Source organism: Oncorhynchus mykiss, chromosome 19 (assembly GCF_057628025.1).
Source record: "Oncorhynchus mykiss isolate SJ-2025 chromosome 19, ASM5762802v1, whole genome shotgun sequence".
NCBI classification, from domain to species: Eukaryota; Metazoa; Chordata; class Actinopteri; order Salmoniformes; family Salmonidae; genus Oncorhynchus; species Oncorhynchus mykiss.
The window spans coordinates 44,532,272-44,550,013 of record NC_143040.1 but is presented as its reverse complement, the minus strand read 5'-3'; the positions used below and the strand labels follow the sequence as shown (position 1 = coordinate 44,550,013).

The 17,742-nt window shown below is 45.2% G+C and overlaps 1 protein-coding gene across 13 annotated transcripts in view; it reads left to right on the top strand.

The window, feature by feature from the left end:
• The window catches only part of LOC110497730 (ral GTPase-activating protein subunit alpha-1), an 80,673-nt gene that overhangs the window by 38,987 nt on the left and 23,944 nt on the right, over positions 1-17,742 (top strand). For all 13 annotated transcript variants that reach the window (XM_090211112.1, XM_090211109.1, XM_090211111.1 and 10 more), the window contains 17 exons: positions 480-604; positions 803-1,019; positions 1,164-1,346; positions 1,537-1,695; positions 1,789-1,982; positions 2,151-2,249; positions 2,448-2,603; positions 2,701-2,829; positions 4,040-4,165; positions 4,853-4,911; positions 7,279-7,387; positions 9,159-9,269; positions 9,406-9,474; positions 9,680-9,814; positions 11,899-12,082; positions 13,401-14,400; positions 17,611-17,682. In XM_090211112.1, coding sequence (XP_090067238.1) covers positions 480-604; positions 803-1,019; positions 1,164-1,346; positions 1,537-1,695; positions 1,789-1,982; positions 2,151-2,249; positions 2,448-2,603; positions 2,701-2,829; positions 4,040-4,165; positions 4,853-4,911; positions 7,279-7,387; positions 9,159-9,269; positions 9,406-9,474; positions 9,680-9,814; positions 11,899-12,082; positions 13,401-14,400; positions 17,611-17,682 — 3,127 coding nt within the window. The remainder of the gene's footprint in view (positions 1-479; positions 605-802; positions 1,020-1,163; positions 1,347-1,536; positions 1,696-1,788; positions 1,983-2,150; positions 2,250-2,447; positions 2,604-2,700; positions 2,830-4,039; positions 4,166-4,852; positions 4,912-7,278; positions 7,388-9,158; positions 9,270-9,405; positions 9,475-9,679; positions 9,815-11,898; positions 12,083-13,400; positions 14,401-17,610; positions 17,683-17,742) is intronic.

Sequence of the window (17,742 nt, the reverse complement as noted above, 5' to 3'; positions counted from 1 at the left end):
TGGCTACCCAGTTAACACACTGGCTACCCTCTCACCTAACCACAGTTGAGTTAACGTAGCTTGACTAATCTCTGTTCTGTGGTGTGCTGTACTCATGGCCTCTCTCTGGGAATGCATGTGAGTAACTCCTGCATTGCTTCACTGGTTGTACCCTGTTGTGTTGGTTGGCTTTTCTTTAAGGTTGTTCTGTTGAGCTTTGTGCATCAGTTACCTTAATTCTTATTCTCTATATAACATCACATACAACACCACCGTCACCTTACTGTATGGACTGATACTTTTACACAGGCACACATTTCTGAACTTAACATTCTCCACAGCCTATAAGAAGGACATGCGTTCAAGATTTTTTTCCCCAATGCTATTGTGTTGATCTGTATGCTAGTGAGATGAAGATGCTATTAGTTGTCGTGCTGTGTGTGTCAGTATCTAGAACGGTGGGGTGACGTGCATGTCCTTTGCTCTCTGCCTGAACACAGCCAACAAAGAGGAAACTTGTCAGAAGATGCGGCCTGTGTCCAGTGACGCAGGCAACAGCAGCCAAAACTTTGGCGACCTGATGGACGAGTTTATCCAAGAGCGTCTGCGAGCGGGAGGCACCTCTGTAAGTCGCCGTTCTATTCTCTATTTTCTCTATTTATCTCATGCTCTCACACACGCACACTTAGTTTATCAGCTGAGTGAGCAAGTGAATGTCCTCAGCTCATACTCCCTGAGTGTTAATTTTATTCCTAACATCAGAGTACTATCTTCTCTCTACCCCTTTCTCTCACTCACATGTCCTATCTACCTCTCTTTGCAGGGTATGACCAGGCGTGGCAGCAGCCCCGGTAGTCTGGAGATCCCTAAGGACCTGCCAGAACTCCTGAACCGTCAAAACTCCACACGACCCGTGGACGACCCCGGCGTGCCCTCCGAGTGGACCTCCCCCGCCAGTGGCAGCAGCAGCGACTTAATCAGCTCCGACAGCCAATCGGACTCATTTAGCGCCTTCCAGTATGCCAACTGCAAGTTTGAAAGTAAGTCTGACATCACCACGGCTGCTGCTCGCTCACAGTGTAAAAAAACATGGCGGTGTAACTAAGTAACATAGCAGTGGATTGTAGCTTGCTCATGACATGCTGGAGGAGGACTACTTTCTCTGACCGTTGTGGCGCTGTTAGATTTCAGCTTTGGTCCAGATGGCGTTGGTGCGGGGTCGTTGGACCAGGATAACACTAGCCTGGCAGGAGTACCCCAGACTGCAGAGGAACAGGAGCTGTCCAGCCTCACCACCCTGCACATTGACTCAGAGACCAGTAGTCTGAGCCAGCTTGGCCTGTCTGCAGATACCGTCACCATCACAGGTCAGAGCTGCAGATCAACAAATCAGAATACATCACCTTTCAATGTCCACATCTCTCATCCTTTTCTACATCTTAGTGACTTTCCTACTTAACAAAATCACTTGAATCATCTGGAAAAATATGGATTAAATCCAATCAACTATTATTACTACCTAATTAATTACATTCCTTTGTTTTTGACTCCCTCCAGGTTCAGAGAGTGCGTCCCCGATGCATTCCCTGGGGGGTTCCCGCTCTCAGACCCCGTCCCCAGCCACGCTGACCTCTGAACATGTAGCTCTGCAGCACAAGGACCTGCAGCTGGATGAGAAACTACATCACTCTGTAGTACAGACTCCAGATGACCTGGGTAATACACATACACACTGCTCTCATCACCTAACGCACAACACACTCAGCCTTTTTGGATACTAAAAGTACCATCCCTCTTCTATCCTCTCAGAAACCAGTGAGTTCCCTACAGAGGACTCCAGTGTGATGGCTGGTGGCTCGCTGACCGGTTGGCACGCTGATGTTGCCACGGTGATGTGGCGGAGAATGCTAGGCATTCTGGGAGATGTGAACACCATTAAGGACCCAGAGATCCACGCGCAGGTCTTTGACTACCTCTGTGAGCTGTGGCAGAACCTGGCCAAGGTAGGGAATCATATGGGTACCAATCCGACTGTGTACTCCATACATTGACAGGCCCTTAGATCGCGTCACACATCAGACTGGTTCACACAAGACACTCACACTCTCTCTCTCCCCTCTCTCTCTCCGCCTCTTATCATTCATTGTGTCTCTCTCTCTCTCTCGCATCAGATCAGAGATAATCTGGGGATCTCTCTGGACAACCAGTCGTCTCCTCCTCCCCCGGTCCTCATCCCTCCCCTTCGGATCCTCACCCCCTGGCTCTTCAAAGTTCGTACCTCTCACCGTTCCCTTATATAATCCGTTCTGGAAAAGTCACTTCACTTCTTCACGCGTTATCCTCTGAATTTCAGGGAAACAAATGCGCAGATGCAAGCGAGCATTCTTTTTACCATGACCCTGATGTAAAAGTGAACAAAGTTATACTTCTACTTTTGTATCTGTGACTGCTTGTTGTTCACTGTACAGGCGACCATGCTGACTGAGAGGTACAAACAGGGAAAGCTGCACGCCTACAAGCTCATCTGTAAGATCATGAAGAGGAGGCAGGACGTATCGCCCAACTCTGACTTCCTCACACACTTCTACAACATCATGCACTGTGGCCTCATGCATGTCGACCAGGTGTGTGTGTGTGTGGCAATCTGCCAATCTCCTCGCGTCATGGTGAATATTGGTCTCCCTCTCTCTCTGTAACACTCTCACTCTCTGTGTTTCTCAGGACATAGTGAATACCATCATTAAGCACTGTTCTCCTCGGTTCTTCTGCGTCGGCCTTCCTGGGGCCACCATGCTCATCCTGGACTTTATCATCGCAGCCAGCAGAGTCACAGCCTGCTCTTCGCTCAACGTGAGAACGTCACCACCATTCACCCTCTCTGATTCCATATACACACAAATGATCAGGGCTCAAAACTGTCACCAAAACATACTCATTTGCGACCCTTTGACTTGGCAGTGCGACACCAATTTTTAAGTCTTAGCTTGGGCGCCAATGAATAGTTTTTTTTAGCTGGTCACTTTAGTTTTTGGTTCACAATAAAAATACAAAACATTATTATTATGACATTCTGACAGAGGGGAGTTACAGCTGTCTGTGAATATATAATTTATCACATCTCAATTTTGAGTTAATGGCACCACTTTACAGCCGGAGTAGGCTATGTAGTACACTATTTATACAAAAGTATGTGGGCAGCCCTTCAAATGAGTGGATTCGGCTATTTCGGCCACACCTCTTGCTGACAGGTGTATAAAATCAAGCGCCATGCAATCTCCGTAGACAAACATTGGCAGTAGAATGGCCTTACTGAAGAGCGCGGTGATTTTCAACATGGCACCGTCATGGGATGCCACCTTTCCAACAAGTCAGTTTGTCAAATTTCTGCCTTGCTAGAGCTGCCTCGGTCAACTGTAAGTGCTGTTATTGTGAAGTGAAACGTACTTTTATAAGCCCACTCATTGCGCAACAATTCTAAAGGCAATCGCGTGTTAAAAACAGTTTTGATGGTCACAATTAAATAGAGCAATTTTTGGTAATTGAAGCGCGCTTCTCATTCAAGTGCATAGGAAACCGTAGGCTGTCTTCAGCATGGTAGATTGGTGATAGTAGATTGACATAGGCTAGTGATGAGATCCAACTGGGAATTATATGTTGCTATCGAAGCTCTAGTTTTTAAATATAATATGGTTTGAGAATAACAATATTGTCAGGCCAGGCGTATAGCCAATATGCTGTGATAATCTATTTGGCCTACTGCCCAAACCTCATTCCTACAGAACTGTTTCTATTAGGTTCATGTTACATTTCTTTTAAGTATATATGAAAAAATATATAAATCTGAGTGGTAGATCTCGGCTTGCTTTTTGACTGCAAAAGTGATCTGGACACACTTCTGAATGCACCACGCTACACTGACCCCCCCCCCCCCAGTACAGTTTGATAGTCTGTTTCAACACCGTCATCTTCTGTTTGCCCATGACTGGATTGCAAAGGATAGTGTTGTGATATGGATTTAAACTGTGGATGTGAGTTGACACCCCGTCTGTCCGTCTGTCAGGCCCCGCGGGTGGAGGCTCAGATCCTGCTGGGTTCTCTGGTGTGTTTCCCTAACCTGTATGAGGAGCTGCCCGCCCTGCACCCCACCACCGCTGACGTGGTCATGACCAAGTTCAGAGACGTCAAGGTAACTGTCCTCATGTGGGGTGGTTGCTTAACTCTGGTCTTCAACCTGTAGTAACCGGTTCCAGAGAAGTGGTCATTTTGTACCATTTTACAAGATGGTCAGAGAGAGGGGTATATTGAAAAGATAGGAGGGGGACAGAGTTTGTCAAAGGGCAGTGGGCGTTGAGTTTATTACCAATACTGACAGGGGCATTAATGACCTGGAGGTGGCATCACTAATCACCAGTAACCGTTAGACCACCTAACCCACATACTGTTTGATGTTGTATCAAACACACATTAAACCTAATTACCTTTTTTTTTTTTTTTTTTCTATCCCTGTGGTGCTGAGGGAGCATCAACGCCAGCCTAGCTAACTCTCTAATGGGTGATTAGCTATGCCACAGGCGCCCATTCACAGGACCTTGTTGTTATTGGGCCGCTTTTGGTTGATTGCTGGTTAAAGAGCTAATTCCATGCATGAGAGCGTTTCATATTTGGACAGAGACTTTCACACGATGGCATCTGATAGCCTGGGTCTGGCTATGAATGACAAAGCACTGGTTAATTCAGCCAATAGGGAGTCTGTTTTGTATGTGTGTGCATCTGTGTTTTCAGCAGACCTACAGATTTTGCTGGAGCCCGGGGAATAAAACCGTCTGATTCGTACATTCATCTGTCGATTGATTGACTCTGTTCTCTGTTTTAGGAACACATCATCAAACACATCCTGAGTTCAGCAAGAGATGAGCCTTCAGCCCCAGCCAGGTATTTTTTCTCACGTCTCGAGCTCTTGAATTAAACGACAATCAACATTTACATCACTGACATAGATTATACGAAAACATACATAGACAGTTGTGAGGTAGGTTACTAGCATATGACAGTAAAGCAGTGTTTGTCTCTCTGACCTGAGGAAGACATCTGCCCAGTAGATTAATGTAATAATAATGGTGATAATGGTTGTGGCAGACAATAGGCCATGAGAGCTCGGGTTTTGGAGGGGGAAATAATCAATGCTGTCAGATTTGTCTGGTCATCCATACTATAACCTAGCCAGACAGACAGATTAAGCCAAGTGTCATCTGAAGTAATCCACTGACTGTAGGCTTATGGGGGAGTGAGTAGTAGTGTTCTCCCCTTGCCGCCTTCTGTGTCCCAAATGGAACCCTATTCTCTATATAGTGCACTACTTTTGACCAGATCCCTATGGGCCCTGGTCAGAAATTTGACACTTTTCTATGGAGTAGGGTTCTATTTGGTGGACAGTCTCTGTCTTCTGCAGGACCTGGCCCCCTTGGTGAAAGAGGTGCTAGTTTGGGTGTCAGTGCCACGGTGTTAGACAGCTAAATACTGAGAGACCTGGGGGGCTGGACGTGAGGGAATGGGGAGGAGGGTGTCACTGTTTTGTCTGTGGTGACATTTAAAACAGTCCTTGGTTATACTGTAGTCTACATAGCATATTGTCCCTGTTCGTCTCATACAAGGTCAGACTGACAATGACATTACCAGTTGATTAAGCGTTTACATTGCATTTGGAATGTATTCAGACCACTTCCCCTTTTCCACGTTTTGTTACGTTACAGCCTTATTCTAAAATTGATTAAATTAATGTTTTTCCTCATCAATCTACACACAATACCCCTTAATGACTGTAAAAACAGGTTTTTAGAAATGTTTGCAAATGTATTAAAAATAAACGGATACCTTATTTACATAAGCATTCAGACCCTTTGCTATGTGACTTGAAATTGAGCTCAGGTGCATCCTGTTTCCATTGATCATCCTTGAAATATTTCTACAACTTGACAGGAGTCCACCTTATATATTCAATTGGTTGGACATGATTTGGAAAGCCACACACCTGTCTACATAAGGTCCCACAGTTGACATTGCATGTCAGATCAAAAACCAATCCATGAGGTCCAAGGAATGGTCCGTAGAGCTTCGAGACAGGAATGTGTTGAGGCACAGATCTGGGGAAGGGTACCACATTTCGTTTGCCGTATTGAAGGTCCCCAAGAACACAGTGGCATCCATCATTCTTAAATGGAAGAAGTTTGGAACCACCAATACAATTTCTGGAGCTTGCTGCACGGCCAGACTGAGAAATCGGGGGAGAAGGACCTTGGTCATGGAGGTGACCAAGAACCTGATGTTCACTTTGACAGAGCTCCAGAGTTCCTCTTTGGTGATGTAAGAACCTTCCAGAAGGACAACCATCTCTGCAGCACTCCACCAATCAGGCCTTCATGGTCGAGTGGCCAGATGGAAGCCACACCTCAGTAAAAGGCACATGATGTCCCGCTTGGAGTTTGCCAAAAGGCACTAGAGGACTCTCAGACCATGAGAAACACGATTCTTTGGTTTGATGAAACCAAGATTTAACTCTTTGGCCTGATTGCCAAGCGTCACATCTGGAGGAAACCTGGCACCATCCCTACGGTAAAGCATGGTGGTGGCAGCATCATGCTGTGGGGATGTTTTCAGCGGCAGGGACTGGGAGACTAGTCAGGATCGAGGGAAAGATGAACGGAGCAAAGTACAGAGAGATCCTTGATGAAAACCTGCTCCAGAACACTCAGGACCTCAGACTGGGGCGAAGGTTCACCTTCCAACAGGACAACGACCCTAAACACACAGCCAAGACAGCGCAGGAGTGGCTTCGCGACAAGTCTCTGAATGTCCTTGAGTGGCCCAGCCTTGAACCCGATCGAACATCTCTGGAGAGACCTGAAAATAGCTGTGCAGTGAAGCTCCCCATCCAACCTGACAGAGCTGGAGAGGATCTGCGGAGAAGTTGTGCCAAGTAAAGGGTCTGAATAGTTATGTAAATGTGATATTTAAAAATGTTTTATACATTTTGCTAACATTTCTAAAACATGTCATTATTGTCTGTAGATTGAGAGGAAAAAAATGATTTAATCAATTTTAGAATAAGACTGTAACGTAACAAAATGTGGACAAAGTCAAGAAGTCTGAATACTTTCCAAATGCACTGTATGTATGTGTTAATGTGGGTTTATGGGTTACCAACTTTAACATGTGACATAATTTATAATGGGCTAAGATGTCTGTTTAAAAAAAACAGCCCAATAGGAAATGAATAGTTGTCATGTTGTTTGCCCCCGTCAGGTGTGTGGCCCTGTGCAGTCTGGGTATCTGGCTGTGTGAGGAATTGGTCCACGGCACCCAACACACTCAGATCAAAGAAGCCCTCAACGTCATCTGTGTCACTCTGAAGGTAGCTATATATAATATGCCACTTTACTTAGCAGACGCTGTTGTCTAAAGTGACTAATAGTTCTGTGATGTGATCGCTGCAGGAATTGAACCCATAACCTTGGTGCTTTTGGCATCATCTGCCATGCACAATGACTTGAATTTTGAAATGTGTTGCCTTGCCTTCATCCCTTGCCATGGGAAGTGTTCTGTTGCAGTCCCTGGTTAGAAGTAGCACAGCAGCAGCAGTCTCCCTGTGGCCTGCCCTGGTCTGTGTGGTGTTTACTGGCACACTTAGTTTTAGCCTGCCTGGAGAGAGAGAGCGATGGGCTGCACTGAGTAGCCAGAAGAAGCTTACTGACACTACCGTCTGGTCTGGGCCCCCCCACACACTCACACCACCCAACTCTAACCCAGCTAAATCTGGCCCGACTGTCAACATGTTTGGCTTCTCCACTGCGCTCCACTCTCCTCAGACAGAAGGCTAATCCAGTGAAGAATGCATGCTCCACCGACCTCAAGGAATTATTATATTTCTATCGTCTGAAATGAGGGCGCTTGCCAAACGGCCCCCCCTTCTCTCCCTCCTCCTGTCCATACTGTTATCCAATCAAATGGGATGGCTGGTGATCCGGCCCATTGTTTTGTGTGGGCATTGGCACTGCTGGTCTGGAGAAGCACTCTGCAGTCTTCCTGAGCCAGGGTCACAATGAGAAGGAAAGGAGGGTCGTCTCCCTGAGCCCCTCACACACAGTCACAATGGCTCTTGCTCAATTGTCTAAAATGTCTGTCCTCTCCACCTCCTTTCCTTTATTGCACTGATCTGAAATAACTGACCAGGTGAAAGCCTGTCACCTTTTCACCTATCAAGTCTTTTCCAATTGGTGAAGATGAAAGGGAGGAGATTTTTAAGCAATTAAGATGGTGCCAGAAAGAGGAGGAGGGAATAGCAGAGCCTCTTCAGCCTACACCTCTCACAGTGAGAGGAGGGTCGAGCCCCCCACCCTCCCTCTCAATGAGTGTTTGGGCCTCTTCCAGTCAGCAGAATTAGGCTCATCCACACCTTAATCCTGATCACAGATCAAGACAGTCTCTGACACAATGTGCTGTTTTTCTCCTGTCAGCTTGGCTCTACACCAGGGATGGGCAACTTTGATGGGGGGTGGGGGCCACAAAAAAATCTAACTCATCATGAGGGGCTGCAGTGGCTCGTGGGTCTGCGTACCCACATCCATACCCACATATGCAGTCAGAGCCTTAGACTTTTGGGGGCCCTAAGTCAAGTTGTGTTGGGGGAGGCAGTTTTATAGCAAGTTTGCTGCAATTCTACCATTTTGCCAATGAGCGGAGAGAAGATTTAGCAGTTTTATAACTAATTTCATGCAATTCTAGAAATTATGCCATAGGGTGGAGAGAAATGTTTGCAGTTTTTAATATGATATCTAAGTGAGTGACTTAACAAAATCAATGGCTGCTGGTTCACTAATTCAACCATTTTCACTACAATCTACAAAATGTTAGCTGACAAGGGCTTATTAAGTGGCTGTCATTTACTGACAAAACAAGTGAGAAAATGCTGATGCAGCCACATTTCGAAATGGCACATTGTGTATTCTACTATTCTAACTCTCAACAGTAAGTTGAGATGTTTTTTATGTGTTTTTGGCGGGGGGAGATTGATCCGCAGACCTACAAAAGGGGGGGGGGGGGTGCCCGCGGACCGCAAGTTGCCCATCCCACACTACATCTGCTGAGAGTAGTCAGTGTGTTTTTGTCTGTTTTTTGTTTTTCAGTTTCCAAATAAAACTGTTGCGCTGGTGGCCTCCGACATTCTGCACTTGCTCATAAACTATGTCGATGACCTTCAGAAATTCCCCCCAGACACTCCAAAGAAAATAGTTGAGGTAAATTTGCGTGTCCATTTTATTTATGCGTTAAGATATGGAAATTATTCCTGGAGCTTTTCAAGAGTATCCTTCTTAAATTACAAAACAATACCGTATCTTTTTGCTTTCAATTTTGTTTTAACTCTTGTTTCAGATCCTCATAGCGACCGTCACTCACCTGCTCCCCACCACAGAATCTTCACCTCATGAACCAGACAAGAGGGTATGTCACCTCACCTCATACACAACTCTCCTAGTCAAAAGGAGACCTATTAATAATACAACGTTACTGCTAGTTTTCTGTTTACAGCACTGGCCTGACATGTTTTTTTGCAGAAGCACAATTCATTTTCTGTCATGATCCAGTATTTTGTTCTCTGTTTATTGATGTAATCAAACTGTATTTGTTGTGGCCTGTCTGTCCCTAGTTGGTGGTGTCTCTGCTGTTGTGCCTCCTGGATTGGGTGATGGCCCTGCCTCCTAAGACTCTGCTGCAGCCAGTCCAAACACTCAGCCCTCACAAGGACAAGCCAGACAAGTCTGTCCTCAGCTGTATCTATAAGGTATGCCCAATCCAAAAATTGAACTTTCTATGTGAGCTTTCTGAAGTAGCGTTGTGAATTGATTGGCTTCAAGACAATATATACAATTTAAGTCGGAAGTTTACATACACCTTAGCCAAGTACATTTAAACGTAGTTTTTCCACAATTCCTGACATTTAATCCTCGTAAAAATTCCCTGTCTTAGGTCAGTTAGGATCACCACTTTATTTTAAGAATGTGAAATGTCAAAATAATAGTAGAGTGATTTATTTCAGCTTTTATTTATTTTGTCGCATTGCCTTTAAATTGTTTAACTTGGGTCAAACGTTTTGGGTAGCCTTCCACAAGCTTCCCACAATAAGTTGGGTGAATTTTGGCCCATTCCTCCTGACAGAGCGGGTGTAACTAAGTCAGGTTTGTAGGCCTCCTTGCTCGCACATGCTTTTTCAGTTCTGCCCACACATTTTATATAGGATTGAGGTAAGGGCTTTTGTGATGGCCACTCCAATACCTTGACTTTGTTGTCCTTAAGCCATTTTGCCACAACTTTGGAAGTATGCTTGGGGTCATTGTTAATTTGGAAGACCCATTTGCGACCAAGCTTCCTGATTGATGTCTTGAAATATTGCTTCAATATATCCACAATTTTCCTTCTCATGATGCAATCTATTTTGTGAAGTGCACCAGTCCCTCCTGCAGCAAAGCACCCCCACTACGTGATGCTGCCACCCCTGTGCTTCATGGTTGGGATGGTGTTTTTAAGCTTGCAAGCCTCCCCCTTTTTCCTCCAAACATAATGATGGTCATTATGGCCAAACAGTTCTATTTTTGTTTCATCAGACCAGAGGACATTTCTCCAAAAAGTACTATCTTTGTCCCCATGTGCAGTTGCAAACCATTGTCTGACTTTTTTATGGCGGTTTTGGAGCAGTGGCTTCTTCCTTGCTGAACGGCCTTTGAGGTTATGTTGATATAGGACTCGTTTTCCTGTGGATATAGATACTTTTGTACCTGTTTTCCTCCGGCATCTTCACAAGGCACTTTTTGTACCAAGTACGTTCATCTCGAGGAGACAGAACGCGTCTCCTTCCTGAGCGGTCTGACGGCAGCGTGGTCCCATGGTGTTTATTCTTGCGTACTATTGTTTGTACAGATGAACGTGGTACCTTCAGGCACTTGGAAATTGCTCCCAAGGATGAACCAGACTTGTGAGGTCTTGGCTGATTTTCTTTTGATTTTCCCATGATGTCAAGCAAAGAGGCACCTCCAATTGACTCCAATTATGTAAATTAGAAGCTTCTAAAGCCATGACATTATTTTCTGGAATTTTCCAAGCTGTTTAAAGACACAGTCAACTTAGTGTATGTAAACTTCTGACCCACTGGAATTGTGATGCAGTGAATTATAAGTGAAATAATCTGTCTGAGAACAATTGTCATGCACAAAGTAGATGTCCTAACCGACTTCCCAAAACTATAGTTTGTTAACAAGAAATTTGTGGAATGGTTGAAAAACAAGTTTTAATGACTCCAACCTAAGTGCATGTAAACCTCCGACTTCAACTGTAATGTTGACGTATTCGATTTGATTTGTACATATGCTAGCAGGGATCTCTGCTTCACTTTGACAGCAGCATATAGTGGGGGTGTTGAACACAAACCATGTAGTAGTATTTCTCTGTGTTTAGTTTTTTTTTTTTTTTTTTAGTAATGGAGCTATTAGCAGAGGCTTTCTGTGGCAGGGTGTCTGTCTTTCTCTGAAGTCATTAATGGTGGAACAGTTCAGGACTGCTTCGTTACATCTTTAATACAGACTGGGGGGACTCCTTCCTAATGCATGCCACAGCTGGCACTCAGTGCACCCAGACTCACTCACTGCTCAGTAGTCAGTCCTCGGTAGTCAGCACTCAATCACAACATTCTCTCTTCCCATTACCACCCTCTCTGTCTCCATGGAAACGCACGGGATTGGCAGATAATTTAATTACTTTCTCTCTTTCTTTTTCTCTCTATAGAATACTACAGTCGTGTGAAATACGGTAGTGTTAATTGATTGATTTCTTGGGGCTTTCTCCAATCTCCCCTTTCTTCCCTTCTCTACTCAGGTGCTGCATGGCTGTGTGTATGGGGCCCAGAACTTCAACAGCCCCAGGTATTTCCCCATGAACCTGTCAGACCTGACCAGTCCTGACTACGACCCCTTCCTGCTGCTGGAGAGTCTGAAGGAACCAGAGCCCCTCCACTCCCCTGACTCAGAACGCTCCTCCAAACTACAGCCGGTCACCGAGGGTAAGAACACTACCTGTTCTGTTGCTATTTCTCCTTTTCTCAGTCACATTGTCATCTCTACATATCCTACTCGTGTTTTAGTCCATATAACCTCGTGGATATTCAAAAGCCCCTTTTTAGAAATGTCTTGGTTGCACTTTACACTACAAAGTAACTATAACCATGTTATTACCATTATTCCGATCCTGACATTTTTGTCGCCCCACTGAAATCGTACCAACTATCTGATGAGGAGAGGGAAAATGGATGACCTGAGTCCAGTCAGTGTGCCTGCTCTGCCTCAGATCTGGCCTAGCCCTGTTATGTCTGTAGCCTTCTTCATCATGGTGACTAATGGAGGGTACCACTATATCAGTGCTAGGTGTGGCCTGGCTTGTTAAAGGTAGCGGTGCTAAGGACTGAATGTGATGTGAATGCAGCTAGGTTCCTCTGTGTCCTGACTCCTGTGTTAGATTCAGAGCAGCAGGGAGCCTCTGTACCTGGGCACCTGCAGCTTTTTCCATCAGTAGAAAATGACTAATCATTGGAGCACTTTGTGAGGCATGCTGCTTTCCTTCCAAAGTTGTTAGCAACTAACTGTCTTTCTCTCCGGTCCTCTATCTATCCATTTATTTGTTTATTTCACTCCTTTTCTTTTGGTGTGGCCGAGGATGGCTGGATGGAGAGAGGGAAGGGAAGATGTTACCTTTTTATTTATACAGGTTTGCCTCCATTGAGATCAAAATAGCTTATGCAAGAGAGACCTGTACCTGAAAGGGCACCTTCGATTTTGTTGGAGAGAAACCTATCATCATGTTCTGTCGATAGGCACATTCTTTTTTTCCCTGTAATGGCTCGCTCAGGGTTTGTGCAGCTCTGTGGGACTGTAATTATGCTTATTGCAAAGGGATGGCTGCTAGCACACTGAGTGTGATGGCATTGGCTTGTTCTCTGCATGGTGCCACACAGTTGGCGCCATTGAGGTATCTAGTGTTCTAACTGGAATCTAGCGCTCTACTACACAGACCTTGATTTCTTCATCATACCCTAAATGCGCTTTGATTGGCTAGATTCCACAGACAGAGTCCTCTCCCTCATCCCTCTACACTCTGTTGGAGATAAACTCTGACACTACAAATACCTGGTCCCACTGGGATGAGCTGATACCTACATGTTATTGACTGGCTGACTGACTGGCTGACTTCTCTTTTTCTATCTCTTCTGTTTATTGACACTGGCCTTGAAATGTCAACATCAAACAGATTCCAATACATACCCCTTGTTCTAATTGTGGAGCTCTTCCTCTCTTTATCTCCTTATTCTTCCTCTCTCCCTGTAGTGCGGAGCCGTATCCAGCATGGTCTGATCTCCATCGCAGCCAGGACAGTCATCACCCACCTCGTCAACCACCTTGGCCACTACCCCATGTCTGGAGGCCCTGCCACCTTGACCAGCCATGTCTGTGAGAACATGGACAACCCCTACAGCGAGAGCCCTGACCTCGCCCCAGAGCTCTTCGATGGGCCCAACCTACAGTTCTTTGTCCTGAATGGTACCACCCTCCTGTCCTGTCTCCAGATCCGGGCTGAGGACGGTGTGCCCGGAGGTGGGATGTCTGCAGGCCTCACCACGACCAGCGCCTGTGTGAGGGTTATTGTTAGGGATATCTCCGGCAAACACTCGTGGGACTCGGCTGTACTGTACGGCCCGCCTCACTGTGGTGCTCCTAACCAGCCCCTGCACCTCTACAGTAAAAGACCTACAGAGAGAACAAATACAGATGGGGAGAAGAACCGAGCAGGGGAGCTTGGAGAGAGGGAAGAGGGGGCTGCACTGGAGGAGGAGGAGGAGGAGGAGGAAGAAGAAGAGGTGGTTGTGGTGCTGGGAGAGGATGAACTGGGAGAGGAGGAGCAGGGGGAGGCTGTGGAGGAGGAAGAAGAGGGGGAGGAGGAAGGTGCCTTGGAGCTGATGGCCCCGCAGGCCAAGCGTGTGTGTCGGGAGGTGGTTCCGTCGTGGGACTCCCTACTAGAAGATGACGTTCTAGATGAGATGCTGCAGTACCTGGGCTACTCCAGCCCCGAGTGTCTGCAGCGTGCCGGTGCCCCCCTCAACATCCCCGCCCCGCCCCCTGTCTGCGTCTCGGAGAAGCAGGAGAACGACGTGATCAATGCCATCCTGAAGCAGTGTGCTGAGGAGAGGGATTTTGCGGTGCACAGGGGGAATGGGCTGAACATGAGGGCTGTGGAGCAGGGGGAGCCGGAGCCCCACAGGCCCCAGTCCGCCTTTTACTACTGCAGGCTGCTACTCAACATCCTGGGCATGAACTCCTGGGAGAAGAGGTGAAAGAAAGACCAACCACACCACAAACTAGGGTCCTTTCAGTAGGGCATGAAGCAGGAGATAACTTTTTGAAACTGAGTGAAAGCGAGGTGCTGTACTACCTTGTCCAAGATGAAAAGCCCATTTTCAGTTTCCATTTCAAACCGTTTCAAAAAGTTTTGCTACAGTGTGCCCTACTGAACAACCAAAATCATAGTTTACAGTTGATTTTAAGTTTTTATAATGAAATAGCTTTATTCTGTAGGTATTACTTTAGAGAACTGTGACATTTGATGACAATGTTTTAGAGATCCAGTAGATTCAGGTAGAGGATGGGTATGTGATGATTTAACTTTAGCTTGTTGTCGGCTTTGGCTTGTTTTCCTAGCTTGTTCTAGGTACTGTGCTAAATTCAGATAGTGGGAAACTGCATTCTGTGTCACTGCTACCACAAGCCTTGTTTGTCTCTCAGCCCGTCAGATTTAGTATAATCAGCTTAGACTAGATAGTCCAGCTATCTCACTCTCTCTCTCGCACTCTCTCTCTTTGTCTTTCTGTTTATCTCCCTCTCTCTCTGTCTTTCTCTGTTCATCTCTCTCTCTCTCTCTCTGTCTCTGTGTCCGTTTGTCTGTCTCTCTGTTTCTCTCTCTATAATCTCATCCACCTCATTTTCACAACACTTCACTTAAATTACTTTACTTAGATTCATTTCCGAAGCAGCTTTTTCTGATGGCTTTTCCCATTGCATTGATGTCTTTGAAGTATTATCTCATTGTATTACGAGAGATGGATGCTGGGTCTTTATTGATGAGAACTAATTGGGCTAAATGGAAACTGCGCATCACATCGAGCCCTAATGGCCGTGTTTATCAGTGAACACATGTTTTCTCCATCCATCTATCCAGGAGCAGTGCTCGACATAAAAATAGCCCCTTCCATTAATTTCTCCCCTTCATTACTCGTCCGAAAATATATCTTTAACAGGTTTGTGTTTTGAATGGGGGAGGGGGGTTTTATGAGTGTGATGGGGGGGTTTATATGAAAGATCTCATCTTAACATATACATTTATTAGCGTACTCCCATCATACAAAGGGAGAATAAAAGGACACAGACCCTGCCTCTCTCTCCTTTAAAAAAATATTTTATTAAATCATGATTTTAAATGGAGAAAAAAATGCATCACTTTCCTTCTCCTGGCATTCATACCACATTCAGTGTTTCCCCTTGGGTTGTTTTCAGCAGCTGTGGCAATGTTGGGGTGGCAGGTTGCCTAGTGGTTAGAGTGTTGAACGAGTAACCGAAAGGTTGCAAGATCGAATCCTTGTGCTGACAAGGAAAAAATCTGTCTTTCTGCCCATGAACAAAGCAGTTAACCCACTGTTCCAAGGCTGTCATTGTAAATACGAATTTGTTCTTCACTGACTTGCCTAGTTAAATATAGGTAAAATAAAAAAGGTTAGCGTAGGGGCGGTAGTGGGCGTGGCCAATTGCGGGGTCTTAACTAAAGTTTTTAAACGCCCTCTTGGCTGCAGATATTTTGTTATTTTCTGTTTTAAAGCTAATCTCCTGAAAAATGAGTGGCTCAAGCATTATTTAAAAATAAAAATAAATCGTTTTTTAACCCTTTTCAGACAGCCAGCGGAATATCACCTATAGTACCCCGCGTAGTACACCACTTGTGCCTCTAGTCAAAGCTGCTAGTGCCTTCACACACGAGGGCGACAGCCACCGGTGAACATAGCAACAAACATTATCAACGTGCGAATAAATCATCGGTATAAGACTATAAGAATGCATGAAAACGTATTTACATGCAACATAAATTATTCATCCCAAATGGATTAGAAAACAATTATTTTTGTTCAAACGTGACTCTGTAAACTGATAGTGTTAGCTAGCTAGAGTGGGTAAGTGAGCTGGTGCTGCTGTTGGACATGCGTATTACCACGCAGGCAACGTTTTCTACTGGGATTGGTCAACAACGACAGCACTGCTTCAAAAATAGAGCAGAATCCTATTTTCTCCCCCTCGGCTGCTTTGCTTCCATGGGCATGAGCACCACTGACCGCTCCGCCTGGGTAGAATTTTGCCCCCGTCTAGGTTTCATTGAAAATTAATGGGCCAGCCTTTCTAGTGGCCGCTGTCTGTTAGCTCCTTTAGACTCTGTCTAGTTTTTATTGGTGATTTGTTAGTTTTCAAAGATGATCGTATCAAAAATATATTGCTCCCTTTTATCTTTTCTACATACTTAAACTACTAAAACCAGATAAAGTTTACACTGACAGCATTTTCCGTCCTGAAAATTATTTTGACTATAGTGGAAACACTGCCGTTTATTCCTCGTTAGACTAATATATTGCAATTCACTCTTGGGGGTAGCGAGATTACACAGCCTGCAAGAACGGCCTTTCATGCTGTTCCCGCTTGCCGCCTCTGAAATGGCTCACTTTCAATGGAGAAAATGAAGACCATTACGTTGTAACAAGCTAATAAAGAGGCCCATACTCAAATGGTGAAAGGATGGGAGGAGGAAAAACACCACGAAACAAAGTCCTTTCATGAAAGTAGTCGTGGCTTTTACACCCCCCACTTGAGGACCTCTCGCCTACACTAAGCTGCTAATGTTCAAGCTCCAGATGGGAGAACATAATGCACAATCTTAAAAACTCCATATCTCATGTTGTGACGCTGGTAACCAAGATCTAAGCTTATTGATTTCTCAGGATCATCTGTGCGTTGCTTGCTATAAAGTAGCAGAGTAGTTGTGTTTTTAGCTAAAATATTGTGAGTGATGATTTTTTGGGGGGTGGGGGGGGTTCTCACCACTGCATGTGTCTTGTTTGGCTGTGGTTTGACTCGATTGGTCAGATTTTCCAGGAAATACTGTGACTAAAACAAAGTGGTGGCCATTTAGGAGTGTGGGCCTGTTAATGTTGGAGAGAGAGTCTGGAGGGAGAGGTCTGGGGCTACTTAGTGAATGTATGTGGACTACAGCCCTAATCACCTAATCACTGTCTGCCTGTAGGGAGTGAGGGTGCAGGTCCTTGTTGTTGTAGAATAGACTAGAATAGATACTTTGTCCATACTCTGTTGTTGTTGCAGTCAAGCTTGATAATCTTTAGAATCTATACCAAGACCTCACGGTGTTGTAAATATAATCTGTAGGCTATGTAGAATCTATGCCACAATTATTTATGCCAATGGCATATACACTTGTTTTCGGTCATAGGAGCAACTTCCATCTCCTGAAGAAGAACGAGAAACTGCTTAGAGAGCTGAAGAACCTCGACTCCAGGCAGTGGTAAGTTACTGTTTCTCTTTCAGACTAAAAAAGTGACTGTTTTACTTTTAGGGAACAACA